The sequence below is a fragment of the Monomorium pharaonis genome, chromosome 5, assembly GCF_013373865.1.
Source record: "Monomorium pharaonis isolate MP-MQ-018 chromosome 5, ASM1337386v2, whole genome shotgun sequence".
Classification (NCBI taxonomy): Eukaryota; Metazoa; Arthropoda; class Insecta; order Hymenoptera; family Formicidae; genus Monomorium; species Monomorium pharaonis.
This window is the reverse complement of record NC_050471.1, coordinates 11924047-11943631: the sequence shown is the minus strand read 5'-3', so window position 1 is coordinate 11943631 and position 19585 is coordinate 11924047. Positions and strand designations below refer to the sequence as shown.

General features: G+C 32.9%; 1 protein-coding gene and 1 long non-coding RNA gene across 3 annotated transcripts in view; one reads left to right on the top strand and one right to left on the bottom strand.

The window, feature by feature from the left end:
• The window catches only part of LOC118645883, a 32875-nt gene that overhangs the window by 9880 nt on the left and 3410 nt on the right, over positions 1-19585 (top strand). The gene's annotated exons all lie outside the window — the stretch shown is intronic.
• On the bottom strand, positions 13910-16393 carry LOC105840226. Its single transcript, XM_028188962.2, has 7 exons — positions 15698-16393; positions 15317-15580; positions 15147-15224; positions 14744-14991; positions 14481-14640; positions 14161-14262; positions 13910-14058 (listed from the first exon to the last, which is right to left on the bottom strand). The coding sequence occupies exons 1-7, from the start codon at positions 15741-15743 to the stop codon at positions 14027-14029; spliced, it is 930 nt and encodes a 309-aa protein (XP_028044763.1). The 5' UTR covers positions 15744-16393; the 3' UTR covers positions 13910-14026.

Genomic DNA, 19585 nt, shown 5'->3' with positions numbered 1-19585 from the left:
TTTAATAAAGACGACATTTTAACGTCATTTTTATGACTATCCCAAATAGTAAAAGCCGTTATTTTGACGTTTTAGAAAATATTTCGGGTACATGTCCTATATATGCAGTACTCGCATTATGAAAATATCGAAATAACATAATTATAATGTTAAAAAAATCTACGTTGTTTCTTAAGCATTCACGACCCACCACACCATAGTCACATTTGGAATTGCCTAACTTCCGCGGTCACCCATCCAACTCTGAACCGCCGTCGACGTTGCTTGACTTCGAAGATCATACGCTACCTAGCCCTTTGTGATGATCCATGATCACTTGATGATCACGAATACATATTTGTTATAGATCAGTTCAATAGATGCGAGAAACATGAAACTTGTAGTTAACTAATATTTTTATAAATAAATATAAATTTACAGTTTTTTTCCTGATTTTTACATATGCAAAATAATATGTGGAATAACTTATAGAAATATGTTTTTGCTTTGTTCTTTTGATAAAGCTAAATTATACCTCAGACAAAACGCAATATTTATAAAATATTGATAAAATATTTATAATATTTATTTAAATATTTTATAAATATTTATCCAAATATTTTATAAATATTTTTGTGGTCTTAGATTTGACAAATCATAAAGATTTATCAAATCATAAAGATTTATCAAATATTATAAAAATGTTTATGAAATATTTATAAATATTTGTAAAATATTACTTATACAAATCTTTATCTTTTATTTACCATAAATATTATATAAAATATTTAGTCTATAGTTTAATAATATGTTGAATAAAGATTTTTTTCTTCGTGTATATAAAATATGTATAAAATATTTATATTATATTTTGAAAAAATAAATATTAATAAATATTAATAAATATTTATCATAAATATTATGTGCTGTTTGGGATGATTCTAAAATATTGATAGTATTAATTATATAAAATATTAATTTTAATAATGTTGTTTATTAACCAATCTTTAAATAATGATAGTTATAGGTAGCAAGGTGTCGTCCACTAGACCTCAATAATTTGTCATTTGAGGTCAAATCGTCAATTATTACAAAGAATTATAGTTAACGTCAGTAATTAGTCACTAATAAAACCTTATTCATACGTAAAATGATCAATTAACTGACGTTATTAATTAGTCAAAAATATGACGTTGGAAATACGTTGTAGGATGGATAAATGATTGACGTAATTAATAAGTCAAAAAATGACGTTACTATTACGTCTTAATTTGGTAACATGACGTCCTTAAATGACGAATTATTGACGTCGTATTAACGTCACCTTGCTACCTGTTGTTAGCTATCATGAGCTTGACAGTGCAAATAAACAAGGAGTCTTAATCTCGGTCGGATGTTTCTGTAAAATGCTAATGTTTATAATTAATAAAATTTATTGAATTACTTAAAGTGTAGTGTTTCTTATTTACGTCTGTGACTGCGCTCAACAAATATGAACTTACATACAAAAGCCCAGGCAGCAAGGTGACGTCCACTGGACGTCAATAATTCGTCATTTAAGATCGCGGACGTCATGTTACCAAATTAAGACGTAATAGTAACGTCATTTTTTGACCTATTAATTACGTCAGTCACTTATCCATCCTACAACGTATTTCCGACGTCATATGCTTGACTAATTAATAACGTCAATTAATTGATATTTTATAAATATTGCGTGCTGTCTAGAGTATAATTTAGCTTTATTAAAAGAACAGAGCAAAAATTTTTATAAGTTATTCCACATGTTATTTCCCATATGTAAAAATCAGGGAAAAAACTATAAATTAATATTTATTAATATTTATTTATAAAAATATTAGTTAACTACAAGTTTCATGTTTCTAATATCTATTGAACTAATCTATAACAAATATATATGTATTCATGAGCATCAAGTGTTTAGGGATCATCACGAAGTGCTAGGTTGCGTACGATCTTCGAAGTCAAGCAACGTCGACGGCGGTTCAGAATTGGATAGGTGACCGCGGAAGTTAGACAATCCCAGATGTGACCATGGTATGGTGGGTAACGATGCTTGTTGAGAAACAACGTAAATTTTTTTTTTAGATTATAATTATGTTATTTCAATATTTTCACAATGCAAGTACTGCATATGTAGAACATATACCCGAAATATTTTCTAAAACGTCAAAATAACGGCGACTTTTACTACCTGGGATAGTCATAAAAATGACGTTAAAATGTCGTCTTTATTGTGACGTTAATGGTCTGTGATATTAAACCGTCATTTTAATGTCATTAAGACGTCAATTAGTGACGTCTGCTTTGTCATAAAATGACCAAAAAATGACCAAAAAATGACGTCAATTAGACGACACCTTGCTACCTGGGAGATAGATAAAGATAAAAAATAGACGGAGGTAGAAATAGAGAAGGAGGAAGGAGGAAGAAAGGGAAGAAAATTAAAAAATTTATCAATTAGAAATATTTATGTATAATACTACTAATTTTATTAATTACGTAATTTACAATTGTAGATTTTATATTATTTAACGTACTCTCTAAATTTCTTAGAGTAAAAAATTACTCGAAAAATTGGAGTGGCAGTATTTTCACTCTAAGAAATTTAGAGAGTAAAATGTTTTAAAAATAGAAATATTAAATCTTAATTAATGTATTAATAGAAACATTCTGTACGTATATTTCTCCACGTGCGTATAAAGTTACATTATAAACAGTGCAGTTTACGTCATTATTGCGTGACTAACATTTGAAACATTGAAGGATACATTTTATTAAGATATATAATTGAAATGTATAATTACTTATTATTTATATTTATTGTAGCGTGCACGCCGCGGAAATGAAAGACACTTTTATAACTGTAAAACCAAGCAGCTTTATTAACGCGTTCGACAAGGCTCGAGACCGAGATTCGACTCGTTGTTTACACGCGTTGTCAAGCGCTCGTCAGCTGACAACACTCGGTCCAGGAAATCAATAGTATTGATCCGTCTTCGAACAGCTGAGTCGCGGTCGCGGAGTATACCGGGCGACGCACGCAACACTGCCCCCCTTCTTCTAGATTGTCGTCCCGACAATCAGGGAAACAGTTTTAGCGCTTTCCGCAGAAGACTCCCTCGGTACTCGGACGATTTCCTGCTCTTCCCGAGCTGCTGCAACGGGTACCCGAGCCACGTCCACCGAAGTTCTTCGCCACCTGCAAGGACTACCACGGGTATCTTCTCACGCCGAGCTCATCCAGCTCTCACGCAGGATCTCCCGAATCCTTCCGCGTCCCCGTGCTCCACTCCCCTTGTGACACTGTCCCTCGACGTCGGATCTTGTGCACTTCTTTCTTCTCTTTTCAGGATCGGGGGGGGGGGGGGAATTTATCTCCGTGGACCCAACGCTTTAAAAAACTCCCCGTCCTCTGCCTCGGCATTTACCCTAAGTTCCACGGGAAAACCACGGTCAAAAACCGTGGAGGCAGTCTTCTTCCCTACAAGCAGCGACCTCCTTCCGAAAGAGATCCCTCTTCGTCCGCCCTTCTTCTAAAAAGAAACTGCTCTCCGAAGAGCAACTGAAACACACAAGAAAACAAACAGAACAAAAACACAAAAACATGAACTAAAATTAACTTCAAAACGGTGTTAAAATTAGAATAAACCCCCCATTTCGTATTCGGGCTCGGATTTGTATCGGTTCGGTTTGAACTCGCATTGGCTTCACTCCCTCTCCATGAAAGGACGGTTTGCATGAACGACTTTATTTCTATGAAATCTCCGAATACAATACAATACATCATTTCTTGACTATCTTCCACGGACCGTCCCAAGAACTCTGCAACTTAGGAGCTCTTCCAGGAACCCGTCGAGGATCGAAGAACCATACTTTCTGCCCTGGTTCGAAATTTATTTGTCTAGTCCGTTGGTCATACCAAAACTTAGCATTTTTGGAGCTAATTGAAAGACGCTCTCGAACGAAACGATGCATCAAATCTAATCTCTGCCTTAATCTGAAAATGAAATTAATCCTTTCTTCTTTCTTAGAAGAAGGAGGGTTGCCTCTAAGAAGATCCAGAGGCAAACGTAAGTCTTGTCCCAAATACATTTCCGCAGGAGAAGCTCCAGTTGCTTCCTGCTTTGACGAACGAAAAGCCAAAAGATAAAGTGAAATCCAACAATCCCAATCCTTCTGGTTTTCAGAAATGAATTTCGCCAAATAATCAAGAATTGTGCGATGTTGACGCTCGACTTGTCCATCAGACTGTTGATGAAGAGGAGTCGTACGCGTCTTCTTTATTCCTAGAAGCAAAGACATCTCCTTGAAAAGACTACATTCAAAATTCCTTCCCTGATCCGTGTGAAGCTCCAAAGGAATTCCGTGTTGAGAAAATACTTGATCCACAAGTGATCTTGCAATGGTACTAGCTCTTTTATTCTTTAAGGGAATAGCTTCTGGCCATTTAGTAAAACAATCCACCACTACTAGGAGATACTTATTTCCTGAAGAAGAAACCGGCAGAGGACCCAGAATATCGACTTGTATCCTCTCGAAAGGTGCGCCCACATTGTAAATTTCCAAGGGAGACTTTCCCTTCCCAATGGGCCCTTTTCTAGCAACGCATACCTTACAAGAGGCACACCATCTCTCCACGTCCTTCTTGCTGGTAGCCCAATAAAAATGTTTTCGTATTTTCTGAAGGGTCTTATTGACACCGAAATGTCCCCCTGAAGGTGAATCATGGGCTTCTTTAAGAATTTCCTGAACTTTATGCCGTGGCACCACAATTTGAAAAATATCTTTCCGCAAGTTCCGGGAAACCCATTTCTTATGAAGAACTCCGTCAATCAATAACAATGAATCCCAATAAGACCAATAAATCTTCAAGGAAGGTTCGCCTGAAGCAACTTCTTGCCAATTAGGGCGAGTCTCAGCCTCCTTAGCACAAATTATCATAGAAACAACAGAATCCTGAAGCTGCTCTGAACGCCATTCCTGAAGTTCCTTATTTGAAAAGATTAAACGTCCCAAAATCTCTTCCTTTGAAGATTTCTCATTTAATTCCACCTTTATGCAGTATCGACATAAAGTCTCCAAACATGGTCGTCTCGAGAGTCCATCGGCGTTTTTGTGCACCTTTCCACTCCGATAAAAGATATCAAAATCGTACTGCTGAAGGCGTTCTACCCATCTTGCCAGCTGTCCTTCCAAATTCCGAAAGGACATCAGCCAACGAAGAGAAACATGGTCGGTCCTCACTAAAAACTTTCGTCCATAAAGATAGTGATGGAAAGACTTCACTGAATCCACGACAGCAAGAAGTTCACGACGGGTAACGCAATAATTCCGCTCCGTCTTACTGAAAATCCGACTGTAGTAAGCGATGACTTTTTCCTCTTCTCCGTGCAACTGAGAAAGAACAGCCCCGATGCCATGATTCGAGGCATCGGTATCTAAAATAAATTGTCCTTCCCCCGAAGGAAAAGACAAAACCAGAGGACATGTTAATACACGTTTTAAATTCTCAAAAGCCTGTTGGCATTCAGAGGACCAAAAGAACTTAACGTTTTCCTCTGTTAAATTATACAAAGGCTTTGCTAAAACAGCAAAATTTTTCACAAATTTTCTATAATACGAGCAAAATCCAAGAAAACTTCGTACCTGCTTCCGATTTTTCGGAAAAGGCCAATTTTTAACCGAAGAAATCTTTTCAGGGTCAGTTGCAACCTCCTCTGCTGAAATAACATGACCTAAATATTTAACTTCTCTTTTAAGGAAACTACATTTACTAGGATTAACTTTTAAATTAGCTCTTTTCAACTGAATAAAAACTTCTTTCAAATTGAGCATCATTTCTTTAAAATTTTTTCCGAAAACAATTACATCATCAAGATAAACAAAGCACTTCTTTGAAATCAATCCTTCCAATACTCTTTCTATCAAGCGTTCAAATGTAACAGGGGCGTTACAAAGACCAAAAGGCATAACTGTGAATTGCCACAAATCATTTCCGATAGAAAAAGCAGTCTTTTCACGATCCTTAGGATCTAGGCTTACCTGCCAATATCCACTTTTAAGATCCAATGTACAGAACCACGAATTCCCCGTTAAACAATCCAAAATGTTATCAATTCTTGGAAGCGGAAAAGAATCTTTTATGATCACAGCATTTAATTTCCGGAAGTCGACACAAAACCTTATCGTACCGTCCTTCTTTTTGACCATAACTGCTGGAGAAACCCAAGGACTATTTGATTCCTCTATTACTTTATGAGCTTTCATATCTTCCAAAATTTTATTCACTTCCGCCTGTAAATGAAGGGGAATTCGTCGAGGTACCTGCTTAATAGGGCGAGAATCACACAATTTTATGTTATGCGACAAAACATTACAATTACCAGCAATAATCTTTTCAGAAAATACACAAGAAAATTCAGACAAGAAATTCGAAAACATTTGCTTTTGAGAAAATTCAAGTTCTTGAAAACTTTCTTCAAAAATCCGCAAAAGAGGATCGGAGAGCCGAGCAGGGCATTCCTCAATCCGAGAACAAATTTGCCCGCGCTCCTCCGCCTCGCTGCCCGTTAAACCGAGGGCGCTTTCAAACAGACCGTCAAGAATTCCCGCCTCAGAGAGAAAATCCACTCCGAGTATACATTCGTCGCTTATCTCCGCGACATAACACAATAAATTAACACAAAATTTACCTAAAGAAATTTCAACAGTAATACGAGAAATTACCGGAACTTTTTCTCCGGTAGGATATTTCAAATCACAAGAAATAATACGCTCCTGGTTAAAAGAAGCAGCCATCCTAGCACTCACGACCGATACATCCGAGCCCGTATCGATTTTAAAATTGCATACTCTCCCATTTAAATATCCGGTAAAGCGCGGCCGCACTCACACCGTCAAGTCGCCGAACCAGAGCGGCCCCGTCGCGCGCGGGAACAGGAGCCCGAACTCCGCCTGCCGAGCCGGCCCCAATAAACCCGACAGAACTTAGTTTCCCGATTTATTTGCCGGACACTCCGCACGAAAGTGCCCGGTGGCACATTGCCAACATTCTTTCCCTTTTCGCTCTCCGTTTCCTTCTCGTCTGTTCACTCCGCGCACTTATCACTAGATCCGCGCGCGTTCCTCAAGGTCCAACAAGCGGACGAGCCCCCAAAATGTAGCGTGCGCGCCGCGGAAATGAAAGACACTTTTATAACTGTAAAACCAAGCAGCTTTATTAACGCGTCCGACAAGGCTCGAGACCGAGATTCGACTCGTTGTTTACACGCATTGTCAAGCGCTCGTCAGCTGACAACGCTCGGTCCAGGAAATCAATAGTATTGATCCGTCTTCGAACAGCTGAGTCGCGGTCGCGGAGTATACCGGGCGACGCACGCAACATTATTATCTATTTATAAAATTATTTTTACTGCAAAGATAAATAAATAAAAAATTACATAATTATTACTACGTATTATTCTTTGCACTTTTAAATTTGTTTTAAAAGTTTATTATTATTAAACTTTATTAACAAAAAAATTTATAAGTAGCATAAAAATGTATCCTTAAATTAAAATGTTTATTAAAATGTTGTAATGTTTATGTTTAGAAGTATTCCACAAATATAAATTTTAGATATCCTTCATTTGTTATCAATGCACAATATGTAACTTTATTTTATAATCTTTTATTAATTATTTGCATAACACATATGTACAGCAGTTCACGCAATAGCGCGACTTATATCTGAAGCATACCCCGATTGTCGTTTTAAAATACATAAATAATACGGTTTATATTTTAATTTACAAAACAATTAAATTTCTATAGTAACATACAAATCTTCAGATATAATCAATGCTTATTATACAAGTATTTTTTATAATAATTTAAATTACATAGTATAAATAGCAGTTCACGACTTTATGCGCGACTAATGTCTGAAAGTTAAAAATTGTTAAATAATATAGTTAAAAAATTTTTTAATTATCAATTAAAAAATAATATTAGAAACTATAATAAAAATTTTAACAATACTTTCAAACATTATCAATGCTTACTATATAGTTTTCTTCACAACATTTATGAATTTACATCTATGTTCGAGTTCTCGATCGCGACGCGATCGTCCCGAAAGAAATACCGGAACTCGCTCACGAGTTGAGCGTGCGCCGTGGATAGCACGGATATTTGTATCCGCTGAAGGAACGAGGAGAGGAGCGAAGTGACTTCAAACTGCGATTTAATCATCAACGATATCAATTATTTATTTTGACTCAATACGGGACTGCGATCGATGTCTCGTGTCGCGCAAAAACAATTGGAAATCTTCTATTCCGTCTCTCTCTAACGCCGCCTGGATCGTGGATCGGAGATCTTGATTAGGCTCGTATCTGAGACTCTCGCGGCAGCGAAAATCTTGTTCGCGATCGAGGCGGAGATCTTGCACGCGAGGTGGTGGACGGTCGCGAGCGCTCCACGATTGTCGACGCATCCAAATAATACAAATACAGTTAACGTGCCGTAACTACGGGAATTGTCGCTCGGCGACGGGAACAAAAAGATTTGCCGTTGTGTTGACGCTCTCGGCGGCGCGGAACGATATCTCGAGGCAGCGGGCCGGCGTCGAAAGGAGCTCGAATGGTTTCTCTGTTATCCCGACGGGATAATGCAGCGAAATCATTCGTCGCGCACTTGCACTTGTCCGAACGGCACGTGAGCGAGAACGCGAAGCGGGAAACCAATTTCCCGAGCGAGATACGCGACGATAGAAAAGAAGAGCCGACGGCTCTCAAACTTGAGACTATGTCAAATCCCGTCGTTACGATAGGGTGTTTCGACGGAGATCGGCAGATTTAGACTGACTAAACATGCGATGTACCACACCATCCCTTGCTCTCGCTCAGGATATCGCTCACTCGCCACATTCCAAGCGCTTGCTGGCCACGTGAGGTCCAGGATATCGACGCGTGATGATGCGCAAACCGATCTCACGCCGCGAACGAGAGTTGTTGAGATCGACGATTTGTTTGAATCTCAAACAATCTATATATTTGCTTTAGAATGTTTCTAATTACTTATTTGTTTCTATTTTTCTTTTGTAATTGTAATATGTGACTTTTCTCTATAATTGATTGCTCTCTTCACTGCTTTTGTTTAAATTTTACATGTGTTTTGTAATTTTAAGTATTTAACTTTTTGTCTTTATTTTTCTATTTGTTCCTTCTCTTTGTTTATTGTTATTTTCTTTTGTAATTGCATATATTTTGACTCTTAACATAAAATCCAACATTTCGATTTTATGTGACATTTGTTATTCTGATTGAACCAATCTTTACTAATACGTTGGACATGTTCTATGCAATTTTCAAGAAGCTTTTTCTTTATATTTTTTAAATGCCAATACTTCTTGTAATTTAAATTTAATGCTTTAAGTTGAAGAGTGATTCCATACAGCACAAAGCTCCGATTAAGCTCTCAGAGAGTTCATTTTGCTGAGCTCCCGAGGAGCTTACAAAATTCGACAAAACAAGCTCCCAGGGAGTTCGTTTTGCTGAGTTTTTAAGAAGTTTACAAAATTCGACAAAACAAACTCCCAGAGATTGAACATATCGAGTAAATTAATGTACTGCATGTATAGTCATATAGCCGCGAGTAGTTCGCAAGATCGTCACTAGGCGAAGGCACGGCGCTCCTCCTTCTCGTGAGAAAATTTACTCCAAAAGGCTTATAAAAGAAAACCATCACTTACGGTTTACCTAGCAGTTAGTACTTCACTAGCAGCAAAGTGTATATATTGTTTTTGTTACACAAAGAGTTCGTGGGCCTTTGCAACTCAGAGAGAGCTTTCGAAAATTGAGAAAATATAAAAATAAAATTTTTCCGGCAGCTCCTATGCCGCTTTTGAGAGCTCCCTGAGAGCTTTATTTAAGCTTGCAGGGAGTTCAGAAATAATGTTTTAAGAACTCTCTGCGAGCTTTAAAATAATTCCCGTGAAGCTTCTATATAAGCTCCCTGATGGCTTCATCTAAGCTCTCAGGGAATTCCCAAAAGCGGACATAAGAGCTTCCAGAAAGCTTATATGTATAGAAATTTCCCGAGAATTATTTTGAAGCTCGCAGGGAGCTCTTAAAACATATTTTCTGAACTCCTTGCGAGCTTAGATGAAGCTCTCAGGAAGCTTGTATAAAAGCTTCCCGGGAATTACTTTGAAGCTCGTAGGAAGCTCTTAAAACATGATTTATAAACTCCCTGCGAGCTCAAATGAAGCTCTCAAGGAGCTCTCAAAAGCGGACATAGCAGCTCTCAGGGAGCTCCGTGCGAATTTTTTGGAAGCTTAAATGAAGCTTATGAAAAATTTTGTGAGCTCCTCGGGAGCTCCCCGTGCTGTGTGGGATAATATTAAAAAATGTCTCCGTTGGCCTTGATAGCCATATTCAACTTCAGGTTCATCTTTCCCAGGTAGCAAGGTGACGTCTAATTGACGGCATTTATTGGTCATTTTATGACGAACCAGACGTCATAATGTCGAAATAAAATGACGTCTAAATGTCGTAAAACTGACGTACATTTGTCTCATCTTAACGACGTCATATATTGATGTCAAAAATACGTCATTATTTTCATATTATTGACGTCATTTTCAAGAAGCTAGTATCGTACATTTGACGGTATTTTATTGTTATTTTTATGACAAAACATAGGTTTTTAGATTACATTTAATAAAGACGACATTTTAACGTCATTTTTATGACTATCCCAAATAGTAAAAGTCGTTATTTTGACGTTTTAGAAAATATTTCGGGTACATGTCCTATATATGCAGTACTCGCATTATGAAAATATCGAAATAACATAATTATAATGTTAAAAAAATCTACGTTGTTTCTTAACAAGCATTCACGACCCACCACACCATAGTCACATTTGGAATTGCCTAACTTCCGCGGTCACCCATCCAACTCTGAACCGCCGTCGACGTTGCTTGACTTCGAAGATCATACGCTACCTAGCCCTTTGTGATGATCCATGATCACTTGATGATCACGAATACATATTTGTTATAGATCAGTTCAATAGATGCGAGAAACATGAAATTTGTAGTTAACTAATATTTTTATAAATAAATATAAATTTACAGTTTTTTTCCTGATTTTTACATATGCAAAATAACATGTGGAATAACTTATAGAAATATCCCAGTAAACACTGATTCGTAACATTTACGTGATCATTATGGAACAATGTTCCACTATTCTCGTAATAGTTACGTCATTTTTCAGTTATAATTTGGTCAAAATGTCAGCATCGCAAAACAATGTCAGATTTCGCGCAACAAAATCGGAAAAAGAGACACATAATGGTTTTGTATAAAATAACGTTACTTTTACGTATAAAATGAAGTCACATTTACGTATAAAATAACGTTACTTTTACGAATAAGATGACGTCACTTTTACGTATAAATTAACGTAAAATGCTCGTATAAAATTACGTACCAGAAAGATTCTTCTTGTAACTATTATGTCGTTTTTATTTTATTTTTCTTAAAAAGGATTCCTTACCGAAGCTAAAATTTAGCCATGACAGCTAAGATGTGTCTTTAAGACGTAATAAAAAATACATATGTCCCGAAAGCTCACTATGATAACATAGATTGATCCGGTTTCTGTCACCGTGGGTGCTCTGCTTATGTAGCCTTTGGAATGTAAATTGCATTAGGAGAAAGGTGCCGCGTGCGTCGCCTAGCGGCAATCCGCAAACTACATACTTTTTAAATTTATATAATATAAAATAAGTTCTAATCGGCTGATATGTAAATAGATTTTACCTGGTTCAAATAGAATGTTATTGATTTCAATAGATTGCGTATATACTAACTACAAAACCATTTTACTAAATGCAGTATGTTAACTAAAAAGATATAATAATTACAAGAGGCTATAATAAAAATTTCCGCATAATTGTAAATTATTTATTATTTAACAAATTATTTTTTTTTTATTTAATAAAATTATATTTCTCCTTATGCTTAGTAAATAATTAATAAGTAATAATAGTAACAGTGGGAAGTCCAGAATGGATTACAGTGATTCACGTGGCACGGAAGGTGTTAAAGATATATGATGTCGTAATAACATTATCACATTTATGCTACATTAACAAAACTTTTATGTTAAGCTCATTGAAGTCATCAAAATTACATAATTGTTACGTATTAAACATGATGTCACAATAACATTATCACATTTATGCTGCATTTACAAAATTTTTTTATTACGCTCATTGACGTCATCAAAATTACGTAATTGTTATGTATTAAACATGATGTCACAATAACATTATTACATTTATGCTGCATTTACGAAATTTTTATGTTACGCTCATTGACGTTATCAAAATTACGTAATTGTTATGTATTAAACATGATGGCGCAATAACATTACAATACCCAGTGAACACAGTAATATAGCAGCAGTGTAACAGCAATGTAACCGAATATAACAGGTTACGTTACTTTAAAATTACACGTAACTTACATGTAAGTTACAATTTCCGACTCAGCAATATAACATGTTATAATTACATGTTATCTAACCGTTACACAACAGTTACAAAGAAAAATAAAATAAAATAAAAATTTCATTTTTAAAAAATTATTTTTATCAACAGCACATACAACATTTAGAATAAATTTCTATTAATTAATTAAATTTAAATTATGTAATTTTTTATTTTATTCTTACTTGCCGCTGCTAGGTTTGAACCCGGGACCTTAGGATGACGAACCTTGTACTCTACTTGCTACGCCAATTTGACTCATCGATATGGGTACTTGTTATTGTCTACATATACTTATATGTTATAAACTGACGCAACTATATTATTTTTTATAAAAGCAATTAAATTTTGCAAAACATATTAAAAATAAATAGCATTAATTTATTTACTTATTAATTTCATTGTTAAATTTATCTTTTTCCATAACCTTAATAATTAATTTGATGGAAATTGCGATCTATTTAGCACTAATCTTTGAAGCGTTCAAATGATTAATTAGATGGTTAACTATCCCACTAAACAAAATTTGGTTTCAACAACGTTGCAATAACGTAACATTTAAACTGTGTGACCTTTTCCGTATCGTTTCAGAGACATTTATGTAATGTCGTCACAACCAGAAATGTCCTCACGCATTTACTCTTTATACGTAATGTTTTATTTGTAACGTTTGTGAAATGTTTGTAAAACATATATAAAACTTCACTGAAAAGTTCAGTTGCAACGTTCCATTTGCGACGTTTGTGAAATGTTTGTAAAACATATATAAAACGTCAGTAAAAAATTATTCGCAACGTTCCATTTGCAATGTTTTCGAAACGTTTGTGAAAAACTTATGTAAACCGTTATTATAAAGTTTGTGCACAACGTTCCACATGTAACGTTTTTTAAACCTTGCTAAACATACAGTGTCGGATTATTGCCAAAACCAGAGATAACTCCATTTATCCATTATTCAAGTTAAAAGAATATATAATAAAAAAAATTTTTTTATAACATTTATTTTCTTGTAGAAAATAATTTATAACAATTTTTGTTAATTATTTTCTACGGGAGAATAAATGTCACGAAAAATGTCTTCTTTTATTATATACTTCTTTAACCCAAATAATGAACAAATGGAGTTATCTTTGTTTTGGCAAAAACCCGATTGTATGTTTAGCAAAGTCTAAATAAGTTATCTTTTTTATTCCCTAACTCAAATAATGGACAAATAAAGTTATTTTTTAATTTGACAACATTTAATTAATTGTATATATGTATATAAAGGTATACAATTGAACTAAAATATACATATACAATATTTTTATTCATTTTATTTTATACTTATTTATTTAATTACATTTAATATTGCTTCAAGTTTTAGTTTTTTTTATTGCTTCTAGTTTAAAATATTAAAATTAATAATATTAAAACAAATAATAATAATATTATAGGTTAACAAAAATATTATATATTTAGATTAACAAATATTATTGTCTTATTCCTTGTTCTCTTTGTTCTCATCTCGGTCTATAAGAAATAAATAGTGTTATTATAGAAAATATATATTTTGAAAACAATATCATTAATATATGCATGTATATATTACATATATAATTTTGAAAAATATACCTGTTTCTCTTAAATATCTCGTTTTTGCATATTTAAACCATGTCGATACATGATCTTGAAAGTTTTTATCGGTGTACATCGGAAAATGTTTTCTTATTGCGTCTATAAATATAAAAATAAAAGGTTATATATTATAAATTTATTATTTTTATAATTGAAAAAAGAAATTTATCAAAAATATAAGATTATTCTTTTAATTTTTTCTAACTAGTAAGAAGAACGATCGCAAACAAATAAAATACGTAACATCCGTTTACACTACCAGCGACGCAGTCGGGAGTTAAAAATAAATTAGTAAGAAAATCTTGACTTCTACGTACTTTTTAAAAGTTCCATTGTATGTAATGAGCTTAATTGGTCATTTCCTTTGCGTCCAAACCAAGAGCATTTAGAACCCAGCTTATTTGTAAATAATTTCTCCAATCCATTTTTACTTAGAACTTGGGCAGTATTCCCTCCTAATAAATAGAAAAACATTTCCTAAACCAAACATAAAAACAATTTATATTTCGTGTTGCATAGGACTTTATGTAATTATAATTTTGAAAATTATTCAAGTATATTTTACTAAAAGAAATCATACCAATTGTTTTGATGCTGCTATATTTGCTTTCAAGCCATCGTCAAACTTTAATAACTTCTTATATTTATTGAAAGGTTTAGTAGGAATTATATTTGTCTCTGTAATATTTGAATTTGTTGCAGCAACTGTATTTAAAGCAACATTGATATTCAATCTGGAATCTAATTGTTTTAAGAATTCATTTTGCTGTTCTACCATTTTTCTGGTTGCCAAAACATTGTGTAATATTTTTAACATTACGTTGCTATCTGGAAAAAATAGTATTTGTTAAATAAATATTTTGTTAAAGTTACATGAAAAAAAGTAAAATGTACTTTTTATGTAAATTTCACATTTTTACACTTGGCTTATTTAATAAAATATTAACTTTGCAACAATAGTTGTATATTAAAATTAATAATACCTGTTCGTAAATCTTCAATAATAATGTTCTCTGTAAAATTCTCATGTGTATTTGTCATTACAGCAGTATTTTCTTGTTCTAAACAAAATAAAATTACCATTTTCGTTAATTAAATTTATAATTTTCGTTTTATACTTTAATTTCTGAGAGACTTTTTTTGTCGACTTTACCTGGTATAACGGTTGAATTGCCATTATTGTTATTGAAATCATTACCTTCTTCTTCAATGACAGCAATATCTTTTTCCGTATTTATATTATCATAGTTTTGTTCCTCTTTGTCTATTAACATATCTACATGTGCAAAAACCAGGTAAATATAAAATAAAATATATTGTTCATAATTGAAAAATAATAAATAATAATTACCATTATTGAGTTCTTGCGAAAGTATAATTGGTACTGCTTCGTCATGAAGTAATTCATCGCATGGATCTAAAAAATAGTAATACTTATGTAAGCGCGTGTATAAAACATTGTATATTTGAGAAATAAGAAGATCATATTAGTGGTATTTATTCGAATTTATTTTTATTAATTAGTACATCTTACCTATCTGTATATCTTGACATATTGTTATCGAAGGAGGTGGTGTCATTCTCTGTGAGTCGCTATCAGAATTATCACTGATATCTGGGCTCTTATGCTTTCTTTTACGTTTACCTTTCCCTAACTGAGAACATGATGTATCTGTATCTGTATTTGATTTTTTTTTCGCGTAATTTAATGCTCTCTGATAGGAGTCTGTAATTGGAGAAAGTTACAGTTGAAAAAGAAGAAATGTTTTTAATGCATTTAAGATTGCCATTTACATAAAACCATTATTCATGCTCTGCTTTAAAACATTTTATGATGGCCTTGATTCAATTTGTATTAAAGACAGATCTTTGACATGTCGTAAGTTTCTTACAAGTATTGACTAACTGGGGTATTTACTTGTGTAATTCATAGACATTATTAAACATCGTTTTTCATTAAAATTCTTACCACTTTGAGTAAGAAGTTGTACTCTGTACACTTCCCAGCTGCTGTCCGGTTGTACATTTTTTCGAATACATTTTCTATGATTTTTAAGTGGCCATTTACATAAAATCTTGTCTTTCCTTCGTTCTAGCCATGAAGTTGGTACAACTTCGATTTCACAGAATTCTTCTAAAAATTCTACGACAGACCATATCTGAAAACAATGCAAGAAATTAAATTTTTAATTGAACAGTATATTAATATTTTAATAACATACTGCAGTAAAAATTTGTTTAAAAGCTTTAAAAGTACCTTCTATATTTTATCCTGTTATATATTATTTATTATTATATATTATTATCATTATTATTATTATTTATTATTATCATTATTATTATTACGTATTATATATTATTATCATTATTATTATTATATATTACATATTATTATGTATTTTTATTATTATTATTATATATTATTGTAAAACTATTAAATCTTATTATACATTTTTTATTTATGTAAGTATTAATTTTCATTTATACATTGGCTATGTATTATTGGAAAGATAATAAAACCATTATTGTGTGGATATTTGATGCACTTCATGAGTATTTCATCAATATTAATTGTATAGGTATTATTAGCCAAGTTTTGCACATGTTGAATATGAAATAATTGAGAGGAACACGGTGAATTAAAAAATAATTTGGATTCGGTGAACTTTTTTCCTTTTAAAAAAATTTCTGACGTGTCATTTTTTTACAAATATCTCTAATGCAAAAAATAGATTTGTCTTTCAATATGACACAATTATCTCTATCCGATGTCCTTAATCTATACCTTTCAGTATCAATTACTTTATAATAAGTATAATTTTTTTCATTATAAACTTGGACTCTATATTGTTGTTGTAACATTGGATATTTTGTTACATCTTTTACTTGTTGTATTTGTTCCTGTTCTTTGAGTCTGTTACAAATTTGCTGTAAAGGATGTCGTGATGTACGTTTTTTTTTTTAATTTCAAACAAATAATTTTCGATTTTAAAACAGCTAAAATTTTCTAGTGGATCATGCTTAACACAATCTGCAGGCAAGTGTATTAGACCATGCACATTATGGGTGAGATATTCATTTCTATAAATTATTGTATATTTGTGAACAAAATACTCCAAGAGTTGTAGAGCATAATTATTATATGTTAAATATAGTTCAGTACTGCTTAAAATTCTAATGGCGCACGAGAGTGCCATAAAATGTATATATACATTTGTGTTTGTTATGTTTTGTAATGCAACAGGTCCGGTATATAATAAAAACTGTCGTAGTTCTGTGGCTTTATAATATTCTATGTCTTCCAAACGTCTTGGTAATCGTGCAAAGTCTGTTGGCAAATAGTTTCTAAATAATAATAGCTCATCATTAACCTTTTTTTGGTCACTTTCAGATAAACGAATATTTTTTTTACCCCTTATTAATAATATTAAAATCCGTTTCATAACCCCCAGATATACAAGATGCATACTATCGAGAGGTACTTGTGAAACTAAACCCATATTCAATTTTTCAAAAGGACTTACACCTTTATGAAATTCTTCGTCTAATTTATTTTGGAAACTCATATCATTCCTCAACTGTCCATTAGTCTTTAAAAATACAACTTTTCCATTAATAAAAGTTCCTTCTTCAGTACATTTAGTGCAACTAGAGTAACCTGTGTGACCTTTAATGCATAAAAGAAAAGATTTTGCTGGAGCATCGCAGAGAAGTTTACTAACTTTAACTTTAATAATTTTGTTATTTATCTCAAAACCATTTTTTTTCTAATTTCTGAAACTCGTTTATAAAGAAATTCATAAATTGATGTGCATCGGCTGGTTTTTTAAGGCCATGGTAAATCCCAACAGCAAAGGGCTTTTGCCATTTTTCACTAATAGCTTGCAAATCTATATAAATAAGAATTGGCCAAAATTGATTGCTTGAACTTCTAGATATTGGCAAACCATCAATATTTATGCAAATAGGTAATACTATTTCAGTGTAATCCAGAAATAGTTTTTCTATAATAAAACTACTGTTAAGTATTCTGCGTAGTCCATTTTCTATTCCCAGGTGACAGTAAAAACCAGGATAGATACTTATAATTTCATAAGGACATGAAGTAGGTGTTTGCAGAAGCGTTCGCGAATCCTTTGGAAATTGTGGAAATGGTATTCTTAATATAATTAATAATTCATTTATAGCACACTGACTTAATAAGTGTCTATATTTCAAGAACCATTGTTGAACCGCATTTATAAAATCATCTACTACTGGAAGTGTGCCACATCGTTCTTCAAACAATGACAATTCATCTTTACACACATCTTCATCAATATTATCAATATATTGTATCGGTTCAAATAAATTATCGGTCAAAGAATTATCCTGAGAAACATGATGTGCATTATCAACGTTATTATCCGTTACAATATCGGCGGAAACATTATCTGAATTTTTATTTTGTATTAATTTTTCAATATGATTATTTGTTTGCATTATTTCCCGATTAATTTGTAAAATTTGTATTAAGTCTTTTTTTACTATTTGCCGCAAATGTCTTTTACTTGTAAAATACTTCTTGATTTTAGTCATTATTCTACTACACAGTTATACACGCACAATTATACAAAAGTTTATTGTTTACACACTCTTAATACACACTTTATCCAATATATTATAATATTACGCCCGCGCCGAGAGACGAGTCGTTATTACACAGGTTAAGTCGCGTTCCTTGACAACGGCTCGTTAAATTGTGTATCGTGTATCGTGTGTCACACGTGTTTATACATGTTTATACGTGTATCGTGTGTCACACGTGTTTATACGAAATGATGATTTCGACGTCGAATGAATTTTATTATTTATCGCTGGAAAGTTGTGCCCTTATACGTAAACACGACTATAAAAATATCAATTAATTGATACTTATGTTTGGTGAATTCTGCAGATCACTGGCATTAGTTGCATTACTCATTTTGTTTCACTAGCTGATAATACCCAGCAAACACCAATATATAACCATTACATTGCTGCAATAAAACGGAATGTAACAGATAATATTACATGAACGTTACATGTAACATTCCTGTTAGTTATAATTTCCCACTCATGTGATGTTGTAGTTATATAACACAAATATAACATAAAACTGAACTGTTAGATAACCATAACCGAGATGTTTGTAATGGCAATATGAACTATTATATTGCTGTTATAAAAAATACAGTGTTGTTATATATGTACATGTATATATTTTAGCACATAATTCCCAGGAGGTCAAGTACTTAAATTAATTTTACATAAAACAAAAAATACTCTTTGAATGCAATTTCGTTGTTTTATGTAAAATTAATTTAAGAATTTGACTTCCTGGAAATTATAAGTGCTAAAATTATAAAAAATAGATATAATTATGAAGGAAGAAGATAACATT